At 45.4% G+C, this 18564-nt stretch overlaps 1 protein-coding gene and 1 non-coding gene across 6 annotated transcripts; one reads left to right on the top strand and one right to left on the bottom strand.

The window, feature by feature from the left end:
• Positions 1-1503: 1503 nt before the first annotated feature.
• Positions 1504-18447, top strand: LOC127766629 (probable NOT transcription complex subunit VIP2). Of its 5 annotated transcripts, none has more exons than XM_052291735.1 (16): positions 1504-1714; positions 2553-2626; positions 3196-3304; positions 3388-3551; positions 3677-4034; positions 5137-5343; positions 5406-5510; positions 7346-7431; positions 7506-7583; positions 7721-8146; positions 8334-8386; positions 8490-8531; positions 17242-17386; positions 17467-17552; positions 17642-17728; positions 18260-18447. In XM_052291735.1, coding segments are annotated over exons 2-15 (1878 nt in total). In that variant the 5' UTR covers positions 1504-1714; positions 2553-2608; the 3' UTR covers positions 17643-17728; positions 18260-18447. The 5 variants fall into 5 exon arrangements, with proteins under 5 accessions (XP_052147695.1, XP_052147693.1, XP_052147694.1 ...); XM_052291733.1 differs by having other exon boundaries at positions 18255-18447; XM_052291734.1 differs by having other exon boundaries at positions 1504-1718; positions 18255-18447.
• Positions 3224-3304, bottom strand: LOC127769116 (small nucleolar RNA snoR35). The gene has a single exon (XR_008016685.1). It is a non-coding gene; the product is annotated as a small nucleolar RNA snoR35 (small nucleolar RNA).
• Positions 18448-18564: the final 117 nt, after the last annotated feature.

Below are 18564 nucleotides of genomic sequence, written 5' to 3'. Positions count from 1 at the left end.
TTGGTGGGCCGCTACGCCCTCGGGGGATTTCGCCAGATAGATGGGCCGAGCCATTTTGGCCCAGTAGGGGCCCGTATGTGTAAAGGACATAGTGTGCCCTCCATAATGTCCCTATCATAAGGGTAACCATGTAAATTCCCATGTATAATCTAAACCCTAGTAGTGGGAACCTGTAATGGGGCTATAAATAGCCCCATAGGGCCATGTAATAGGGGGATCCCAAAAAATTTAAACAAAGTAGTACAATTGATTTCCCATCTACTGTTGAGAGAACCACGTCCTTTGACGTGACGCAGTTGTCCATTCGAGAACAGTACTCATGATGTTTCTTTGTGTGTGGATTAAATGTTGCAGTGGATTTTAGATAGTGTTTAATATTTTTTATCTTGATGTACACATGGCTTGTTTTGATGTACACGAGATTTAAGTGTTTCAATGGCTTAAATCGTTTTGTTGCATACGTTGGACCAAATTGTTTCATTTAACGATCTCACCGTGTTTCACTTTTTTTTAATAACTGAAACATTATTTGTATAAAGGGTGAAACAACACTATTTTTTAAGGACTGAAACATTCTTTTGCTAAGTACTGAAACATTGTTTTTATAAAGGGTGAAACAACACGCCTCCTAAATTATTTTTAAAAACTCTTTAACTAATTTAAAAATAATAATAAACTAACTTAGTACGAGATGTGTCCTATCCAACATCACAATTCTAGACAATCTTTGAAAAACTTAATACAGTTGTACTTTCTAAATTTATATATTTTGAAATGAAGAAAATACTAATTAATCATGCACCAAACTCCATATCAACCAAACTTTTACATGCTAAGATAAAAGATTTATCCATATCAACCAAACTTTTACATGCTAAGAGAAAAGATTTATCCATATCATCACGACAACATCCTCTACCTTCAAAATCAAAGCGACTTTATGAAGTGAGTGTAACTCAACTAGTTAGGTTTCTTGTGATGGAACCAGTTTACCTAGGTAAACTTGACACGGGTGCTCGTATTTACGGCTAATTGTTCTTTCAGCGGTAGGCGATGTATCTCTTGTATAGCCGCCATCCGGCCCACCCAGAGTATTACAGAGGTGCTCATATGGATAGGGTGTGCGCGTTCATAGGGATGAATGTGCCGACCCACACAGAGTATTTCAGGGTGCTCATATGGGTAGGACGTGCGCGTGTGTGATTATAGGGGTGAATGTGTATACGCTCACATATGAACATATACGCGCGTTTGTACCGTGTTTCTAAATAAAATTCATAATGACTTTATCATTGAGATATGGATCCAATAAATTATAGACCCACTTGTCAGTACAAACCTGTTTTTTTTCTCAACCCTACACACCCCGGTCAAGCTGTCTATTGATCGGTTACTCCCTATACAGCTAAGGCCCGTAAAAAATATCTGGCCCAGTCTGCTCATACGGTCCATATAGCCCAACTCCACCCTTCCGTTTCCCTTTTTGTACATATCCCCCGTTCGGGCAGACGCCTCTTCCTCCGCACTATTTCCGTACCCTTGCCCTCCCACACAATCGCCGAGTGTCCGAGACGCCGCCGCCGCCGCCGCCGCCGCGCACCCATCGCCTCCTCCTCACATCGCACCCCCGAGCAGCCGAATCCTCCGTCGCGCGCCGCCCCTTCCTCCCCGCTCTCCGCCGCTGCCCGTGCCGCAGGCGCGGGCGGATCGCTCGGTAGGTAATCCTATCCCCCCGATTTGCCCTAATTCCGACCGTTAAGTTGAATTCCGCCCCATCTGATTCGCCCCAGGGGCGCGTGTGGCCTTAGATTTGGCCGGAAATGGATCGGTTGTTGCCGTAGAAACCCTAGAGATTCGTGGGGGATTTTTGACGTGTTACCCTCTTCGGCGTGGACGAGTGGAGTGGAGTGGAGTGGGAGGACGGAGTATTGAGATAGCTTTGCTCCTACGTGTGGGGGAAGATCTGAGAGGTTGAATCGGGTAGACACCTGGTGTTCTGTATCTTTCTCGTCTGATATCAATGATAGATTGATAGTGGATTGGCGTTTCCTGCATTCAGAGTCTATTGTTCATCCTTTGTGGTTGATGGCTCTAATCATGGATCTTTTTTTTATTATTATTTGCTTCTTCGAGGCTTCAAGCTGTTAGGGAAAAAAAAATCCATTGATGGTAAACTGTTGAAGAGTTGGATGATACAGCGTGACTTCCCTGGTTTACTGCTGAAATCTGCATATTGCACCAACATCCTTTTCTTTTTTCCGATAAGAATTATTATGTTATCCTTTTTTTCCCGATAAGAGTTACTATGTTTTATGGTGTGATGATTTACTCCTTGGTTTGTATTTGAATAATGGACTAATCAATCTTATACAGAGCTGAGTTTCACCCTCTTGCTCTATTGGCTTATTTGTTGTTTTATTACTATAAAGGGCTATAAATATTTGGTCACCCTTGGAATCATATATACTACACAATTTTAGGTATCTAGCACCTTCTGTGCATTCATCCATTTTGTACAAACTACTTACACATGCATCCATTTTCTGTTTCAGATTGGGAGGCTAGCTGCTTACAATTGAGTCTTTGACTTGCTTTTGTTGTTGTCACAATGTCAGGCCTACTGAATGTATGTGCTTATCCTTACAACTGAAATATTGTGCTTTCACTTGATATCCCTATTTTCCGGTTCTGTTTTTTATCTTGTTTTCTCTCTGACCAGTTCATTCATCAAATAGTTTATTTATGGTGCTTTACGTGGATAACGGGCAATAAATTCATCATTCATGAAATAGTTGTCCTCTGTTATAACATAATGTCGATTTATTTATATTTTTATACCCACATTAGTATTTGTTATGACTGAACTATTGCCCTCTTTCTGTATTTCTTTCCCATCCCTATGCTGGTTATGAGTTCAGATGCTTCATATGAATTTGAAGCTTGACAGTTCACATAAGAACCATGATGGTAGGAAACACTAGCATTTATTGCCTAATCAAGCTATGCATGTGCAGGCACTGCACAATATGGGCTATGTCTTTACTAGTGGGAATGCAGTTTGATTGGGCACTATTTATTGTTTTATGTTGTTGCTTAACCTAATATGGTTTTGCTTTTGAGTTTTGAAGATAATAGTGCTTCCATATGGCCTGCTTTATTCTTTGTTTTGACAACTTGATGTTTTTTTCCTGGCAGTCAAACCTGAACAATTCTGCATCAAACCTTCAAGACTCATCTGGAAGACCATTTACAGCATCCTTTTCTGGTCAATCTGGATCAGTTCCAGGGGCGTTCCATCACTCTGGTAAGCATATAATAAAATAACTTGGTTAATTTGTTGGCACGATGCCACATTCATAATGCTAAACCTCCTTGTCATTTTTCAAGGCTTGCACAACATCCATGCAAATTTTAATCTGCCAAATATGCCTGGATCGCTTGCTCAGAGGAATGCTGCCATGAGTGGCCTTCCATCCTCTGGGGTTCAACAGCCTGGAGGGAGCATTTCTGCAAGATTTGCTTCAAACAACCTTCCAGTTGGAATGTCTCAGGTTCTAATGATCCTTCGTCAATATTGCGATTATATTGTTTATGCTGATGGCTTATGTAAACTAAGGTACAGTGTTGCTGGTTGAAATGATTGCATAGTCTTGCCATGTTTCTGTTTTTGTTACAGCTTCCTCATGGGCATTCAGGAGTCAGTTCTAGAGTGAATGTTGGCGGAGGTCCAGCATTTAGTAGTAGCTTGAATATTGGAGGTACCATTCAAGGCTTATCCTCAAACTTGGGTGCTGGTGGTAATCGGAATTCTGTTCCTGGGATGTCAGTATCTCCAGCTTTGGGAAATTTGGGCCCTAGGATCACTGGTTCTGTAGGAAATATTGTGGGTGGAAGTAACATTGGAAGGAATATAAGCTCTGGTGGATTATCTGTGCCAAGCATAGCATCACGCATGAATTTGAGTGGCAATATTGGCAGTGGCGGTCTAAATGTCCAAGGATCCAGCAGGATGATGAATGGCATTCTTCAGCAAGGTAAATCTATTGAACATACTGCATAAATAGGTGGAATTTATTACTTCCTCCATCCGAAAATGTAGCTATTTCTGTCTGGACGGGACCCGGTCCAGATTTGTAGCCAGAAATCGCTACATTTTGGAATGGAGGGAGTACTCCGTAGAGTTTAATACTCTTTATGTGGTCATGCTTTCATGGCTGCATACTTGCTTCTCTATTCTTGTTATTTTTATTGTCAACTATTGTTTGTTAAGAAATGCTCTTCCATCGCAATGCTGATTTTTTGTTGAGTATATCTACTTACTATATTGTTTGCTTTTTAGCTGCAAACTTAGCCCTCTTTTTCTTGACATCAGAGTTGGGCATATGAAACAAGTCCTCGGAAATACCCAAATGATAGGTATTTAATGAATTTTTAATTAACATTCTTAGTAGCTGCCAATAGTCTTCCTTGAGTAGGATTCCTGTGCTGTTACTAGCCAACTAAAAAGTTTTGGTAAGTGCGATTATAATCAGAAACAAGAAACCTAGTGCCTGAACAAGCTTCCTCTAAATGACCAATACCTCAAGTGAAATTAAGCTTGATGAAGCACTGACCACAACCTATCTGCTGGAGTAATTGGTGCTTTCACTCTGTTATCAAACACAGTATGGCTTATGCTTTATCTTATCTTTCATGTTCCCTTACCTGGGCAAGTTACTTGCAATAACTGCCTTTATAATGTGATTATAACACCCAAAGCTAATACATTCAGCTGGGCAATCTTAGTGTCCACTACTCCACTGCGACACTGCGTCCTAATAGAACACCAACCTATATCGGTTGCATTTGATAAAATTAAGATTATTAATGAAAATACCAACAATACTAGCATTTGATATGTGTCAAAGTTAGAGATAATATTGGTATTCCTCCTTTTTTTTTTGCATGCATGCATCGGATACCAGAATATTAATTGCTTAATTTGATAATTGTTAATTTTGTTTATGGTTGTGATGTAATGTCTCTGTAATATTTTACTGTTTAACAAGTGGTATATTGTATATCAGTTTATATCTATTGAAGTGAAAGCCTGTGAGTCTTTGCATTCAGCCTTTTATTTTTAATCTCTGAGATCAGGATCGCCTCAAATGATGAACATGATGGGGAGTTCATATCCGACGTCTGGAGGTTCATTATCTCAGAACCAAATACAAGGAGGAAATAATTCCCTTGGTTCCATGGGGATGCTGCATGATGCCAATGACAGTGCTCCATATGACATGAATGATTTTCCCCAATTGACTGGTCGACCTAGTTCTGCTGGTGGTCCGCAAGGACAATATGGTAATGATTTCAAAGATATTTTTCATTAACTGGAAGGATACCTTGATAATTTCCTTAAATAGCAGGCTCACTGCGGAAGCAAGGAGTTGGTGTTAACACCATTGTTCAACAAAACCAGGAATTTAGCATTCAAAATGAAGACTTCCCAGCTTTACCTGGATACAAAGGTGGTTACAGCTATATTATTGTAGAACGTTCGTTGACATTCAGTGAGGGTGTTTTGATTAATTATACTTGGTGTATCATGCAATATCAGCTGCATGACTGTTACAATTTGTTGTCTCAACTTTCAACTGGCCCTCGCTAGCATGTCATAGAACTACGTGTTACAAAATCCATTTTGCTTTGACATTTTATCTTTTATGGAAGGCTGCCATATTTTTTCTTGCATTACTGAATAATTATAGTACCATTCATATACTTGCAATGGCATTCCCACTTTTGGTTAATTTAAGACGGCCTAAGGATGGGGCTACCGGTATGTGCTGGAAACTACAATTATGATATCGGAGCACTTGGGATTACAACAAATCATAATTAGACAATAGACATTGATGATCGACAATGAAAATGTGCTAACACGTTGCTTGGAGAAAAGGGTCGATCCGTTGATGTGCAACCAGCAAACATGTATAGAGGTCCTAGCAATCCCATTGTCTCAGTTTCCATTGCCAAAACAAGTACCCTTCAATTTGGGCATGAAATGGTATCTTATATTGATGGAGACATGATAACATCCACGTTGGTGAACCTTTTATTTACTTTTGACGACGGTAGTAAATGGTTTTCTTATCGTAACTCATACATAGTTTTTGGTACCCTCTTGTTATGTTTCTTGTTTTGGCAACATAGCCTAACCCATGGCTATCGTTTTGTTTATGAAAACTGATGGTCATACGGAAAAATGAACCAATAGGCAACACGTAAGGAGTTTTAGCAGCTGAACCATTACAAGATGTTCGAGTCCAATTCAATCGAGCGAATGTACAATTATATCTATCATGGCAGTAAACTAACTGAAGGGAAACTTAGATCCTCTGACCTAGCTGTGCCAACTAAACTTAGAACCTGGGAAATTTATCTTAGCGCCACATGCCTGGCGGTCACATTTTTGAGGCAACTGTGATCGAAGCCTTGAGGCAACTCTAAAAATTATGGAACTTATTTGGGACTATTGATGGCGGTGAAAAAATATTTGTGACTTTTTTTTTTTTTGCAAAACTTTAGGGCCCACAGATTTTCCTCACAGAAAGTTTGCAATATCCAATATTAACGTTTAAAAATATAGTTTAGAGTTGCTAATTTTTTTTCGAATGATACTTATAGTACATGGTTTGAATTTGGATTCATGGAGATTATGGACTAAAATTTTGGATGTTCCTTAATCTATTACTATTACAAGGGTGCATATTTTGGTACTAAGAGTTTATTACTGTCATACCTGTAAATTTGCAATAATTGCTATTCACGTTTAAAAGATATTTTAGGCTTGCCAAAAATTTTATTCGAACAATACTTACAGTACGTGTTTGAGTTTGGATTCATGGAGATCATGGATTAAATTTCGGTATGTTTCTGGATTAAATCACTTAAAAAGGTGTATCCATATTTTGGCACTAAGAGTTTACTGTCATACCTGTCAATTTGGCGGGACATGGGCACCAAGCATCACAGCTTTGTTTTATTTTGTCCGTTGGTCTGCCAAAAATGTTTCCAACTTACTTGCCGCTTTTATGACTGCTTTGCTTCTTGATCTCTGTTGTCAGTGTCATGTATTTTGGATGGTTGTAATCTATTTCCTGCCTTTTGAGTTTATTACTTGTCACGTATTTAGATGGTCATAACCTGCTACTTCAGTACTTGCCTTTTAATTTATTCCATGATCATAGGACATGCTTGACCTCAGATTGCTATTTAATCTTCTTTCTCTTTTGGTGCGCACTGTGCTACCATCTTTGCCCTTTGCTGAGTTGTGCAAAGTATTAACCTTTTGAATTATCAGGTAGCACTTCAGATTATGCTATGGAGTTGCATCACAAGGAACAACTTCATGATAATGTGCCTGTTATGCAAGCACAGCAATATCCGGTACATCCCTGTTTCTGAATTTTTAACAATTTCTTCTTTGTGTTTTTTTCTGACAAATTTGCACATTTACACAGATGTCAAGGTCAGTTGGCTTTAATTTAGGAAGTAACTACCCACCAAATCGTCAGCAACACCAGCAAGGTGCTAATTCAGTAAGTACTAATGGAAATTCTTAAAACTCTAGCAATCAATGTCTACCGCGTTTACCATGGTTCTGATCAGGCATATATCCAACTTTGCTGTTTTGATCCTTTGATGCTAGTAATAATGATCAATTATGATTTATCAGGTTCAGAATGCTGGTCCCCAAAATATCGGATTAAGATCTTCTGCAAGTCAAACTTCTAGTTTGGGATCATACGAGCAACTTATCCAACAATACCAGCAGCCTCAAACTCAAAATCCTTTCAGATTGCAGCAGGTGTCTTCAGCTACACAGTCATACAGAGATCAAAGTCTAAAGTCCATCCAGGGAGGGCAAACACCACCTGATCCTTATGGTTTGATGGGATTGCTGGGAGTTATCAGGATGAATGATGCTGACTTAGCATCTCTTGCTTTAGGAATGGATTTGACAACATTGGGTTTAAACTTGAACTCACCAGACAATCTATACAAGACATTTGGCTCTCCATGGTCAAATGAGCCAGCAAAAGGAGAACCTGAGTTTCATATTCCAGCTTGCTACAATGCTGAGCAACCTCCACCGCTACAAGTAAGCTGCCATTCATTGTGGTTATTTTTTAAGATGTGATAGTTGGCTGTACATTTACCATCTTTTATAGGATGTTGAGTATCATTATTTCCTAGTTTTTCTTAAACACACTCGGCATCTATTTGTCTTGAAGTGTTTACTTCATGTTATTACATATATATATTGTAATGTCTTCTGTCTTTTGCAGCCTATACATTTTCAGAAGTTCCAGACGTTAACGCTGTTTTACATCTTCTATAGGTACATCTACCATTAAGTGTGTTCCACTGAAATCATGTTAGGCAACAAATAACGTGATTATCATTTGTTTTTTTAAAGATTATCATTTTTCTTTGGTTTGCAGCATGCCAAGGGATGAAGCTCAGCTATGTGCTGCTAGTGAGCTGTGAGTAGACTGTTTTACTGGTCTTCTCATTTACATATCTTGTTGCTAGGGGTTGATTTTTATTTGCATGCATTGTCCTGCTTATCCATCTTTATGTGTGGCAAAGTCCAGTGCACTTCTATGACCCTGAGATAATTCTTAAAAAACCATTAAACTAATTGCTGCCTAGGCCATTGGAGCTAGTTTCCTCTAGTTACACATGATAAATATTTCTTTTAACGATGGGTGCAAACCGAGTGCATACTTTAAGTTAACGATTACCAGTGATTGGTCACATCATGGCCATCTGTCCACCAACACTTCCTAATATAAGGTGAAGTTGATATTGGGTTTGGATAGACCATGGACTGAAGCTGAAGTTGATAATGTCCCCCCTTCTGTTTCCTCTTGGAGGGTACTCTTTAATAATGACCTCTCCCTTTTAGTTTATAGACTTAATGTACATGCGAGAGCAATCCTATCACATGTTATGTGGGGAATTCCCTTCCATCGGCGCAATCGGTGGGATGAGCTCGGTACCGGACGAGGTACAGGACCAGGTGGCACGGTTGTTTAGTGCTGCTGTTTATCCCTTTCTTTTAGCAACATTAGTTGAAGTTTGTTAAGATGTTTTATCCCTTTCTTTTAGCATCATTAGTTGGATTGTAAGGCTATTTTGAGCCGGTTTGTTTATGGTTAATGCAAGCAAGAATTAATTAATGAAAACTACCGTGGGGGTCTCCCCCACTGTTTCCCGGTCAAAAAAAAAAGCAAGAATTAATCTAATCCAATCTACCTTCTCCTCTGTCTTTCTCTGTTCTTCGTCATGGCTCCGGGGCGGCGAGGCTACAAACCTCGCCCTCCCGTCGAGCATTCGTACTTGCTGCACAATCGGGGGCTACCACCCGTAGCCCCTAACATCTTGGTATCAGTTTCCACCGATCCTTCGCTCTCCAGCGCTTCCGATCCTGCGATGGCTGCCAACGACAACAACGACGACGTCTGGTGCCAGTGTTTCGAGGAGGTTCTGGAACGCCTCGACGCGCTCAGTGGCCAAATCACCGACATCGATCAACAGCAACGGGCTCAGAATCTGGCCATCAATTGTCTGGAACATGGGGCTCACGCTCCGTCCTCTCGATTCGATGGCTAGAGCGAAGATGGCGGTTGCGCTGGTGGCCACCTCGGCTGCGCGGCAACTATCTAGGCCGTGGTGACCGTTTCGGTTGCGGCGGCGACGGCTTCGGGCATGATGGGGTCACCACGGCCGCGGCGCCTTCCACGGACGTTTTGGTGGCTATCGCCACAATGGCGACGGCGCGGGCGATCGGCCGCCCACAAGCTGGACTTTACCAAGTTCGACGGCCGCGGCGATCCGCTTCCATTTCTCAACCGCTTCGAGCAATTCTTCCGAGGGCAGCGTACACCCGAGGACGACATGGTTTGGCTAGTCTCCTACCACCTGCTCGATGGCACTCAGCAGTGGTACACTCGCTTGGAGCGGGACCATGGTCTGCCGTCATGGTGTCGCTTCTCGGACTTGCTGAACATGCGCTACGGTCCGTCGCTTCACTCGGCGCCATTAGGCGAGCTGGCGGCTTGCCGCCGGACAACCACCATGGACGACTACGCCGAGCGCTTCCTCGACCTCTTGGCTCATGCCGGCTCTCTTTGAGGATCATCAGGTACTATTGTTCACGGTTGGCTTACAAGAACCCTTGAGTCTGGATGTGCAGATGCAAAATCCGACAACGTTGGGAGATAGTGACGAGTTTGGTCCATTTGTACCAACGCCGCGAACAGGCAGCTCGCCACCCTTGCCTGCCGCGCCAAGCCGCCGGCCGGGGCCTCCTCCCACTGCCACAGGTAGCACATCAACCTGCGCCGGCCTAGGAACTGGGCGCCGCCGCCAAGGCACCTGTGGCACCACCCGTACTTTGCCGCGCCGTGCGCTGGCTGTTGCCCAAGGAGATGGACGAACGACGTCGCCAGGGCCTCTGCTTCAACTGCGACGAGCCCTACTCGCGCGGCCACAACCGTACTTGCCGTTGCTTGTTCTTTGTCGAGATGGCGGGGGTGCATCCGACGATGACTCCGCTGCTTCCCAGGATGAACCACGCGAGACCCTTCGGATTTCCCTACACGCAGCCACAGGCGTCCGTGGGTCTGACGCCATGCACATCATGGTCCGCCTGGGCGACGCGGACCTCTACGCCCTCACCGACTCCGGCTCGACGCACATGTTCCTCTCACAAGATGCAGCGGCGCGTGTCGATCGGGCCCTCCAACCTCGCATAGGCCTCAACGTCACGGTGGCAAATGGCGACAAGGTGGCGTGCCCGGCGTCTTCCCCGACATGCTCTTCATGATCGTCGGCGAGGAGTTCGCGACGGATGTCTACGTCCTCACCTTGGGCGGCTACGACCTTGTGTTGGGGACGCAGTGGCTGGCGACATTGGGCCCAATCCTCTGGGACTTCTCGGTGCTCACGATGTCGTTCTGGCATCAGGACCACCATGTCACCCTCCATGGCTTGCTAGGCCACCAGCGGTCGCGTGCTTTGGCATGCGCACCCTCGGCGCTGCTGGACTCCTGTTGGAGGAAATCTTCGATGTCTTCGCCGAACCAATGGGCCTGTTGCCATGCCGCCAGTCCGGGACCGCACCTACCGCATCTAGTTGCTGCTCGGGACGACGCCGTTGGCGGTGCGCCTGTACTGCTACCCTGCCCGACACAAGGATGAGCTCGAGCGTCAATGCCGCGTCATGGAGGAACAAGGCTTGATCCGCCGCAGCACGTCGGCGTTCTCATTGCCGATGCTACTGGTGAATAAGGCGGATGGCTCGTGGCGCTTTTGCGTCGATTTATCTGAGCGCTCGGTCAAGGGCAAATATCCCATCCCCGTCGTCGACGAACTCTTGGACGAACTGCACGGCGCCGCCATCTTCTCGAAGCTCGATTTACGATCCGGCTACCACCAGGTCGGGATGCACCACGACGAATCGACAAGACGGCATTCCGCACTCACGATGGTCTGTACGAGTTCCTCGTCATGCCATTCAGCCTGACGAACGCGCCAGTCACGTTCCAATTGCTCATGAACGGCGTACTCCGGCCGTTCCTCCGCCGCTTCGTCCTTTTCTTCTTCGATGACATCCTCGTCTACAACCCGTCGTGACGGCCCATCTGCAGCACCTGCGTTCGGTCTTCACTGTGCTACGGGCGGCCAAGCTCTTCATCAAGCGCTCCAAGTGTTCGTTCGGGGACCCAAGCGTCCCGTACCTCGGCCACATCGTCTCTTAGCAAGGGGTTGCCATGGACGCCACCAAGATTCAACCCGTGGTGGACTAGCGACGTCCACGGTCGCCCAAGAAGCTTCGCGGGTTCCTTGGCCTGGCGGGCTTCTACCGCAAGTTCATCCAGGACTTCGGCTCGGTGGCGGCGCAGCTCACCCAGCTCCTCCGCAAGGAGAGCTTAGCGTGGGCGCCGGCCGCCGCCGCGGCACTCCAGCGACTCAAGCTCGCGCTCACCACGGCGCCGGTCCTGAGCCTTCCCGACTTCTCCGAACCGTTTGTGGTTGAGTGCGACGCGTCCGACAGTGGCTTCGGCGCCGTAATCCACCAGGGCGAAGGGCCCATTGCCTACTTCAGCCGCCCGGTGGCTATTCGACATCACGCACTCGCGGCATACCAGCGCGAGCTCATTGGATTGGTGCAAGCTGTGAGACATTGGTGCCCATATCTCTAGGGCCGTCAATTCATCGTCAAGACGGACCACTATAGTCCCAAGTTCCTCCTTGATCAACGCCTGTCCACCATCCCACAACACCATTGGGTAAGCAAATTATTGGGCTTTGATTTTGTGGTTGAGTATAAGCCTGGTAAACAGAACGCGACGGTCGACGCTCTGTCTCGACGCGTGGCGCTAGATGGCTATGCCTTTGTCCTCTCCGCGCCGACATTTGACTTGCTCCACGACATCCGCAAGACCGCCACCATCGATCCAGCGTTGACGGCCCTCCGCGACGAGAATGCCTCCGGTGCACGCACGACGCCTTGGGCGGTGACTGACGGCTTCATCACCTACAAGCGCCGCATCTATATTCCGCCGGCCTCGCTGTGGGTGCCGATCGTCCTCGCCGCAGCGCATGACGATGGCCACGAGGGCATCCAGAAGACACTCCATCGGCTCCGCCGTGACTTCCACACGCCCGACGAGGCGCGACCGGCGCCTCGTCCACGATCATATCCAAGGCTGCCTCACGTGCCAACGCAACAAGACGGATCACCTACATCCGGCAGACCTCTCGCTCCCGCTGCCAGTACCGTCGGCGGTTTGAGCCGACGTCGCGATGGACTTCGTCGAGGGCCTACCACGTGTCAGCGGCAAGTCCGTCATTCTCACGGTCGTCGATCGTTTCTCGAAGTATGCCCACTTCATCGCCCTCGCTTACCCATACACGGCGGAGACGGTTGCCCGTGCGTTTTTCACCGACATTGTCTGCCTCCACGGCGTGCCGGAATCCTTCGTCTCCGATCGAGATCCCGTCTTCACGTCGGCGTTCTAGACGGCCCTCTTCACCACCATCGGCACCAAGCTCCACCGTAGCTCGGCGTTTCATCCGACGGGCCGTCTGAGGCGGTGAACAAGGCGATCGCGATGTATCTCCGTTGCTTGACTGGCGACCGGCCCCGTCAATGGGTGCGCTGGTTGCCGTGGGCCGAGTACGTCTACAACACCTCGTTCCACGCCGCCCTACGCGAGACACCATTCAAGCTGGTGTACGGCCGGGACCCGGGTCCATCCGGACGTACGACGCCAGTGAAGTGTGGGTGGCGGCCGTGGCGCAGTCCATCGAGGAGCGCGACGCGTTCCTTGCCAACGTCCGCGTGCGCCTGGAGCAGGCTCAGCAGCACGCCAAGCGCTATTATGATCGCAAGCACATGGAGGTGTAGTTTGACGTGAACGCGTGGGTGTGTAGGGGTGGGCAGAAAAAGACCGAACCGAAAAACCGAACCGAAATGATCGAGACCGAACTAACTGAGACCGAGAAATTCGGTCTGCACTTTCAACTAACTGTTAACAGTGAAATTTGGTAATCGGCAAAGACGTCATCGGCTTAGAATCATTATCGGCTGCAGCATCTCGGAATCAGCCGATGGGAGTTATCAAGTCGCCAATAGTCGGGTTCCTGCTATAGTTAAGGATATCAATCTACTAAAGGAAGCTTATCCCTAAGTGACCGAGTTTAAAGAGGATGCGGCATGGCAGTTTCTCTATTAATTAGGAATAGTTTGTTAGTTTCCTTTTATCTTTAGGAAAGTGTGTTTAGTGTCCGATAAGGACTTTATATTTTCCTTTTATCTTTAGGTTAGTTTCCTTTTATCATGGGTATAAATATGTACACCCGGGGTCTATGTAATCTATCCTCATGATCAATACAATTCGACGCATCGCCACCCTTTTTACATCTACTTTTATTTTATCGTCCGGCGGGACTTGGCACCTAACGCGGGGCTGCATCGGTGTTCGATCTCCGGCGAAGGGGTAAGTCCAATGTTCCGTCGGTCCAGGCAATTGTATCGTCTACGTCGGCGTCGTTCAAGGCTGCATCAGTACATTTGACCTCTTGGATTGCTCTGGTTTGGATGATATATTTGCCTACCTATTTATCATATGTCTCTATTAATCTAGTCTTAGCATATCAATTTAGCTCTATCGGCTGCTTCTCGTTTTAGGGTTTCTGCCGATATCGGCTAAATCGCGTTGTTAGATTAGATTAGCCTAGGCATCTACCACCCTAAAAATCAGTCAACGGCTTGATTGTCTAGATATTATGTTTCTTTTCATACTTAGTGCTGCATCAGTTAAGTTTGATCTACTAAGTCGTGCTTAGAACCATAATCTCTAGCCTGCTTCTTGATTGCCAATAAGGGTTTCATCGTGGTTTCAGCCGGTGAGTTATCTGGACGTTGCATCGGCTCATAAGGATTGCACATACATATAAGTTGGATTTCGCCGATGACAACAAAGGTTTCACTGTTTAATCTAATCTTGTGGATTTCATGACATCGGACCTCCAGCCGATGTGTGCTTTAACCTCCGGATCGATGCTTATTTATCATATCATTGCTAGCCGATTGGTTTATACTGGATTATATTATCATTTTATTACATCATCATCAGCCGATTGCCTTTATATCATTATCTACATTGGACATATAGCCGATTGCTTAAACCCTATCGCTATCGGCTGGTATCGGCATCGGCTATTATTGGCTACCGGCTGGAACTACTCCATCGGCTTGTCAGCCGATCGGCTGTTTAGATCTACTATTTGCATATCTTGTCAGTTGCAGGATCAAACTGACTGGCACGCCCGCATCTCATCAATATTTGGACCTGCACAGGAGCTAAGCAGATCTCCCAGGCCGGTGTGTTCGATTTTTTCGTCAACACTAACCGAATTTAGTTCGGTCAATTTGGTTTTGGGCCTCGGTTAACCGAATTGACCGAAAAAACCGAATATATCACTGGCCCAAATGATACGTATGACATGTCAGCCCATTAGGCCCAATATCTCCTCACGAACGACCAGGTACAAGCAAAACTCCACACGGCCGCACAACCAACCTTATCCTCCCGACCTCCCCAATCCCACAATCGAGTTTCGAAAAAAAAAAGGGAATCCGCGACTCCCCACTGTGCGGCGCCGCCAGCGACAGCGACGACCTTCATTGTGTCGGAGCCGCCCTTTCGCCTGTCGTGGCGAAAGAGATTGTGCTCCCTCCTGTGACCCTGCTGCAACCCGATGCTCTCTGGCATTTGATGGCTAGCCGCACCCCGTTGGCGAAAGAGGCTGTGCGTCGGAGACATCGATGGCGGAGGAGGTCAGTTGGGGATGAAAGCGACGGGAGCCGCGAGAACAGCGACGGTGGGACGACGAGATGGATGGGATCTGGAGCTTCAGGTGGAATGGTGGAGATCGACGGGATCCAAGTCATGGCAAGATCGATTTGTTTTGGTTTGCTTCTTCTTTTTCTGAATCATATGCTCTATTTTCTAGTGGCATCATATTGTAGTTCTTCATCTGAGTTTGCTTCGATCAATTGATCTTCTATGGAGTACTTATTTCTTTGTGATTAATTTTTTGCTGTCAAGCTGTTGTGTTATGGTTAGTTCGGTCTATGACCCAGACCGAACCGAACTAACCGAAGACCGACTTGCTCTGTCTTGATTTTTCTTGAAGACCGATCGTGATTCTAAAGACCGAATTTTCCAAAAGACCGAGTAACCGAACCGAATTTTTCGGTTAGACTGAATGCCCACCCCTATGGGTGTGGCTCCGTGTTCGTCACCGCGTTCCTGCCTCCTTGCCGGAGACTGTCAAGGACAAGTTGCGGCCGCGCTTCTATGGGCCGTATCAAGTCGTCGCCGTCATCAACGAGGTTGCCTATCGGCTTGCTCTACCACCCGGGACTCGCCTGCATGATGTGATCCACGTCGGACTGCTTAAACCGTTTGTGGGTGTGCCGCCGTCCTCGCCGCCAGCGTTGCCGCCAATAAAGCATGGGGCGGTGCAGCCGGTTCCACGCCAGGTGGTTTGTGTGCGGTTGGTGCATGGGGTTTGTCAGCTATTTGTTCAATGGGAAGGGCTACCGGCGTCTTGGGAGGATTTGGATGATTTTCGCAGCCGCTATCCTTCGTTCCAGCTCTCGGACGAGCTGCTCGTCGAGGGGGGGGGGGGGGGGGAGATGTTATGTGGGGAATTCCCTTCCGTCGGCGCAATCGGTGGGATGAACTCGATGCCAGACGAGCTACAGGACCAGGTGGCACGGCTATCCCTTTCTTTTAGCATCATTAGCTGGATTGTAAGGCTATTTAGAGCCGGTTTGTTTATGGTTAATGCAAGCAAGAATTAATCTAATCCAATCTACCTTCTCCTCTGTCTTTCTCTGTTCTTCGTCACGGCTCCGGGGCGGCGAGGCTACAGACCTCGCCCTCCCGTCGAGCATTCGTTCTTGCTGCGCAATCGGGGGCTACCACCCATAGCCCCTAACATCACATTGGGTAAACCTTTTGTAAATATTTTTTCTAATTAATATATTCTAACTGTGTGGGCTTCCACTACAGTGATTACCCTAAAAAACGCTGACCTGTATTAGATGGGCAAGACCTGCATCTTGTTGGGCTTGTGTTGGAGTGGGCAGGCTGGGTTTAGGTTTAAATTAGTCGACTATCCATTGTTTTTAGGATTAACTCCATACTACACCCCTCAACACCAATTATCTTTAGTAATATTGCATATATATTTATTTATTTTCTTGAAAGGGTACACATAGGACTGACTTGTTTGTAATCCGCATGGAATACTACTACTAACCTCACTACACTAAAAAGTGTTTCATATCCTGAATTGTTCTGGAGTTTTAAGCCGTTGATTGTATCGCAGTCTCAAGCTGTTTGGTTTTCTATGTCTATTTTGTTCATTTAACCTTTCAATTGATAAAAGCTATCTTTCCCATTATTCATTTCGTTGATATTTATCTCTGCTTTGTGTGCCTTAATGCTTGAGTTAGCCATTTTAGGATATTTGCTATGCATTTACTTCCTTAGAGTTTTATTAATATTACTGCATATGACAAATATGAGTAACCTTACCCACCATGAAGTGCAGCACAGCACAACCAAATACCAAATTGAGTAAATCTTCTGTCCATCTTTTCTGCAGTTACAACCGAGGATGGTTTTATCATAAAGAAGTGCGAGTGTGGCTCACAAGAATTCCAAACGTTGAGCCTCTGGTCAAAACTCCTCATTATGAACGAGGGTCTTACGGTTGCTTTGATCCAAACAACTGGGAGACAATCCGCAAGGTTTGGTCAATGTAAAGTTATATCATGAGATTTACTTTTGTGCAAAATTGTGAATTATAATTGGGTTTCTCTCTCTGCAGGACAATTTTGTTCTTCATTATGACCAAATAGAGAAGAAGCCAGCTATCCCATCTTCGTCCCAAACTGTTAGGGGAAACATTTCTTGGTAAGTACATCTAGAAACCCAGATATTCTTCCAGTGTCTGTACAAAGGCAATCACTTTATATTGTTATGTGCCCATAATTTTTGTTCAGATACCTCCTGCTCAAGAACCTTCTTTCATCGGGAGGAAGAAACTTTTGTTTATGCTGAGGGCACAATACCATTGCCTAACTCATAGGGTAAGTATATTTTGTCTTGTTTTCACACCTACGGAAGCTAATGCTAGATGCTAGATGTTACTCCCTCCGTTTTACAATGTAAGTCATTCTAACATTTTCCACATTCATATTGGTGTTAATGAATCTAGACATATATATCTATTTAGATTCATTAACATCAATATGAATGTGGGAAATACTTACATTGTGAAACGGAGGAAGTATTAAGTAATAATCACACCTACGGAACTTTGCTGCCTAATTAATATTGTTTGAAAGAAGACATCTGCCTGTGTTTGAATTAAGTTTATTTGTTCTAGATAAATTAATTTAGGGTTTACTACTGACGTACTTGAATAATTATTGCTGATATCTAGCATAACAAAATAAGGCCTCGGGAAAACTTTGCTCATTAGTGAGAATTTCCACGTCCTGCATTTAATCTGTGATACAATATTATGGTTCATCGCTGCTTGTCTAATCTCTTTAATGAGGCGTATTGTGTAGTTTGAAAATAACATGGCTGCCTTTGTTTTGCTTTTGATAGGACAGAGAAAACTCATAGCTAGACCATGCCGATCTGCAGAGGGGAGGCTGCAGAACAAAAGCGGGAATGCCTGCTTAGCCCTTGTAATTAGAGTAAAATGGTGAAGGTTTCATTTTCTGTTTCATACCCTTTGTGCAAAAGTTCCTTTAGAACTTCCCAACTTTTAGGAATAAAAGCTTTCTTTACCGTTAAAGCTTCTGGTGACGAAACTTGGTTGGCTTTGCACATATCGACGTTAGTGTTTCCTTCTTTTTAAAGAGTTAATTTGCAGACAATACTAGGCGCCAGTTTGGTTTGATGCACCACCAAG

Source organism: Oryza glaberrima, chromosome 3 (genome assembly GCF_000147395.1).
Source record: "Oryza glaberrima chromosome 3, OglaRS2, whole genome shotgun sequence".
In the NCBI taxonomy this organism is placed as follows: Eukaryota; Viridiplantae; Streptophyta; class Magnoliopsida; order Poales; family Poaceae; genus Oryza; species Oryza glaberrima.
This window is presented reverse-complemented; position numbering and strand designations above follow the sequence as displayed.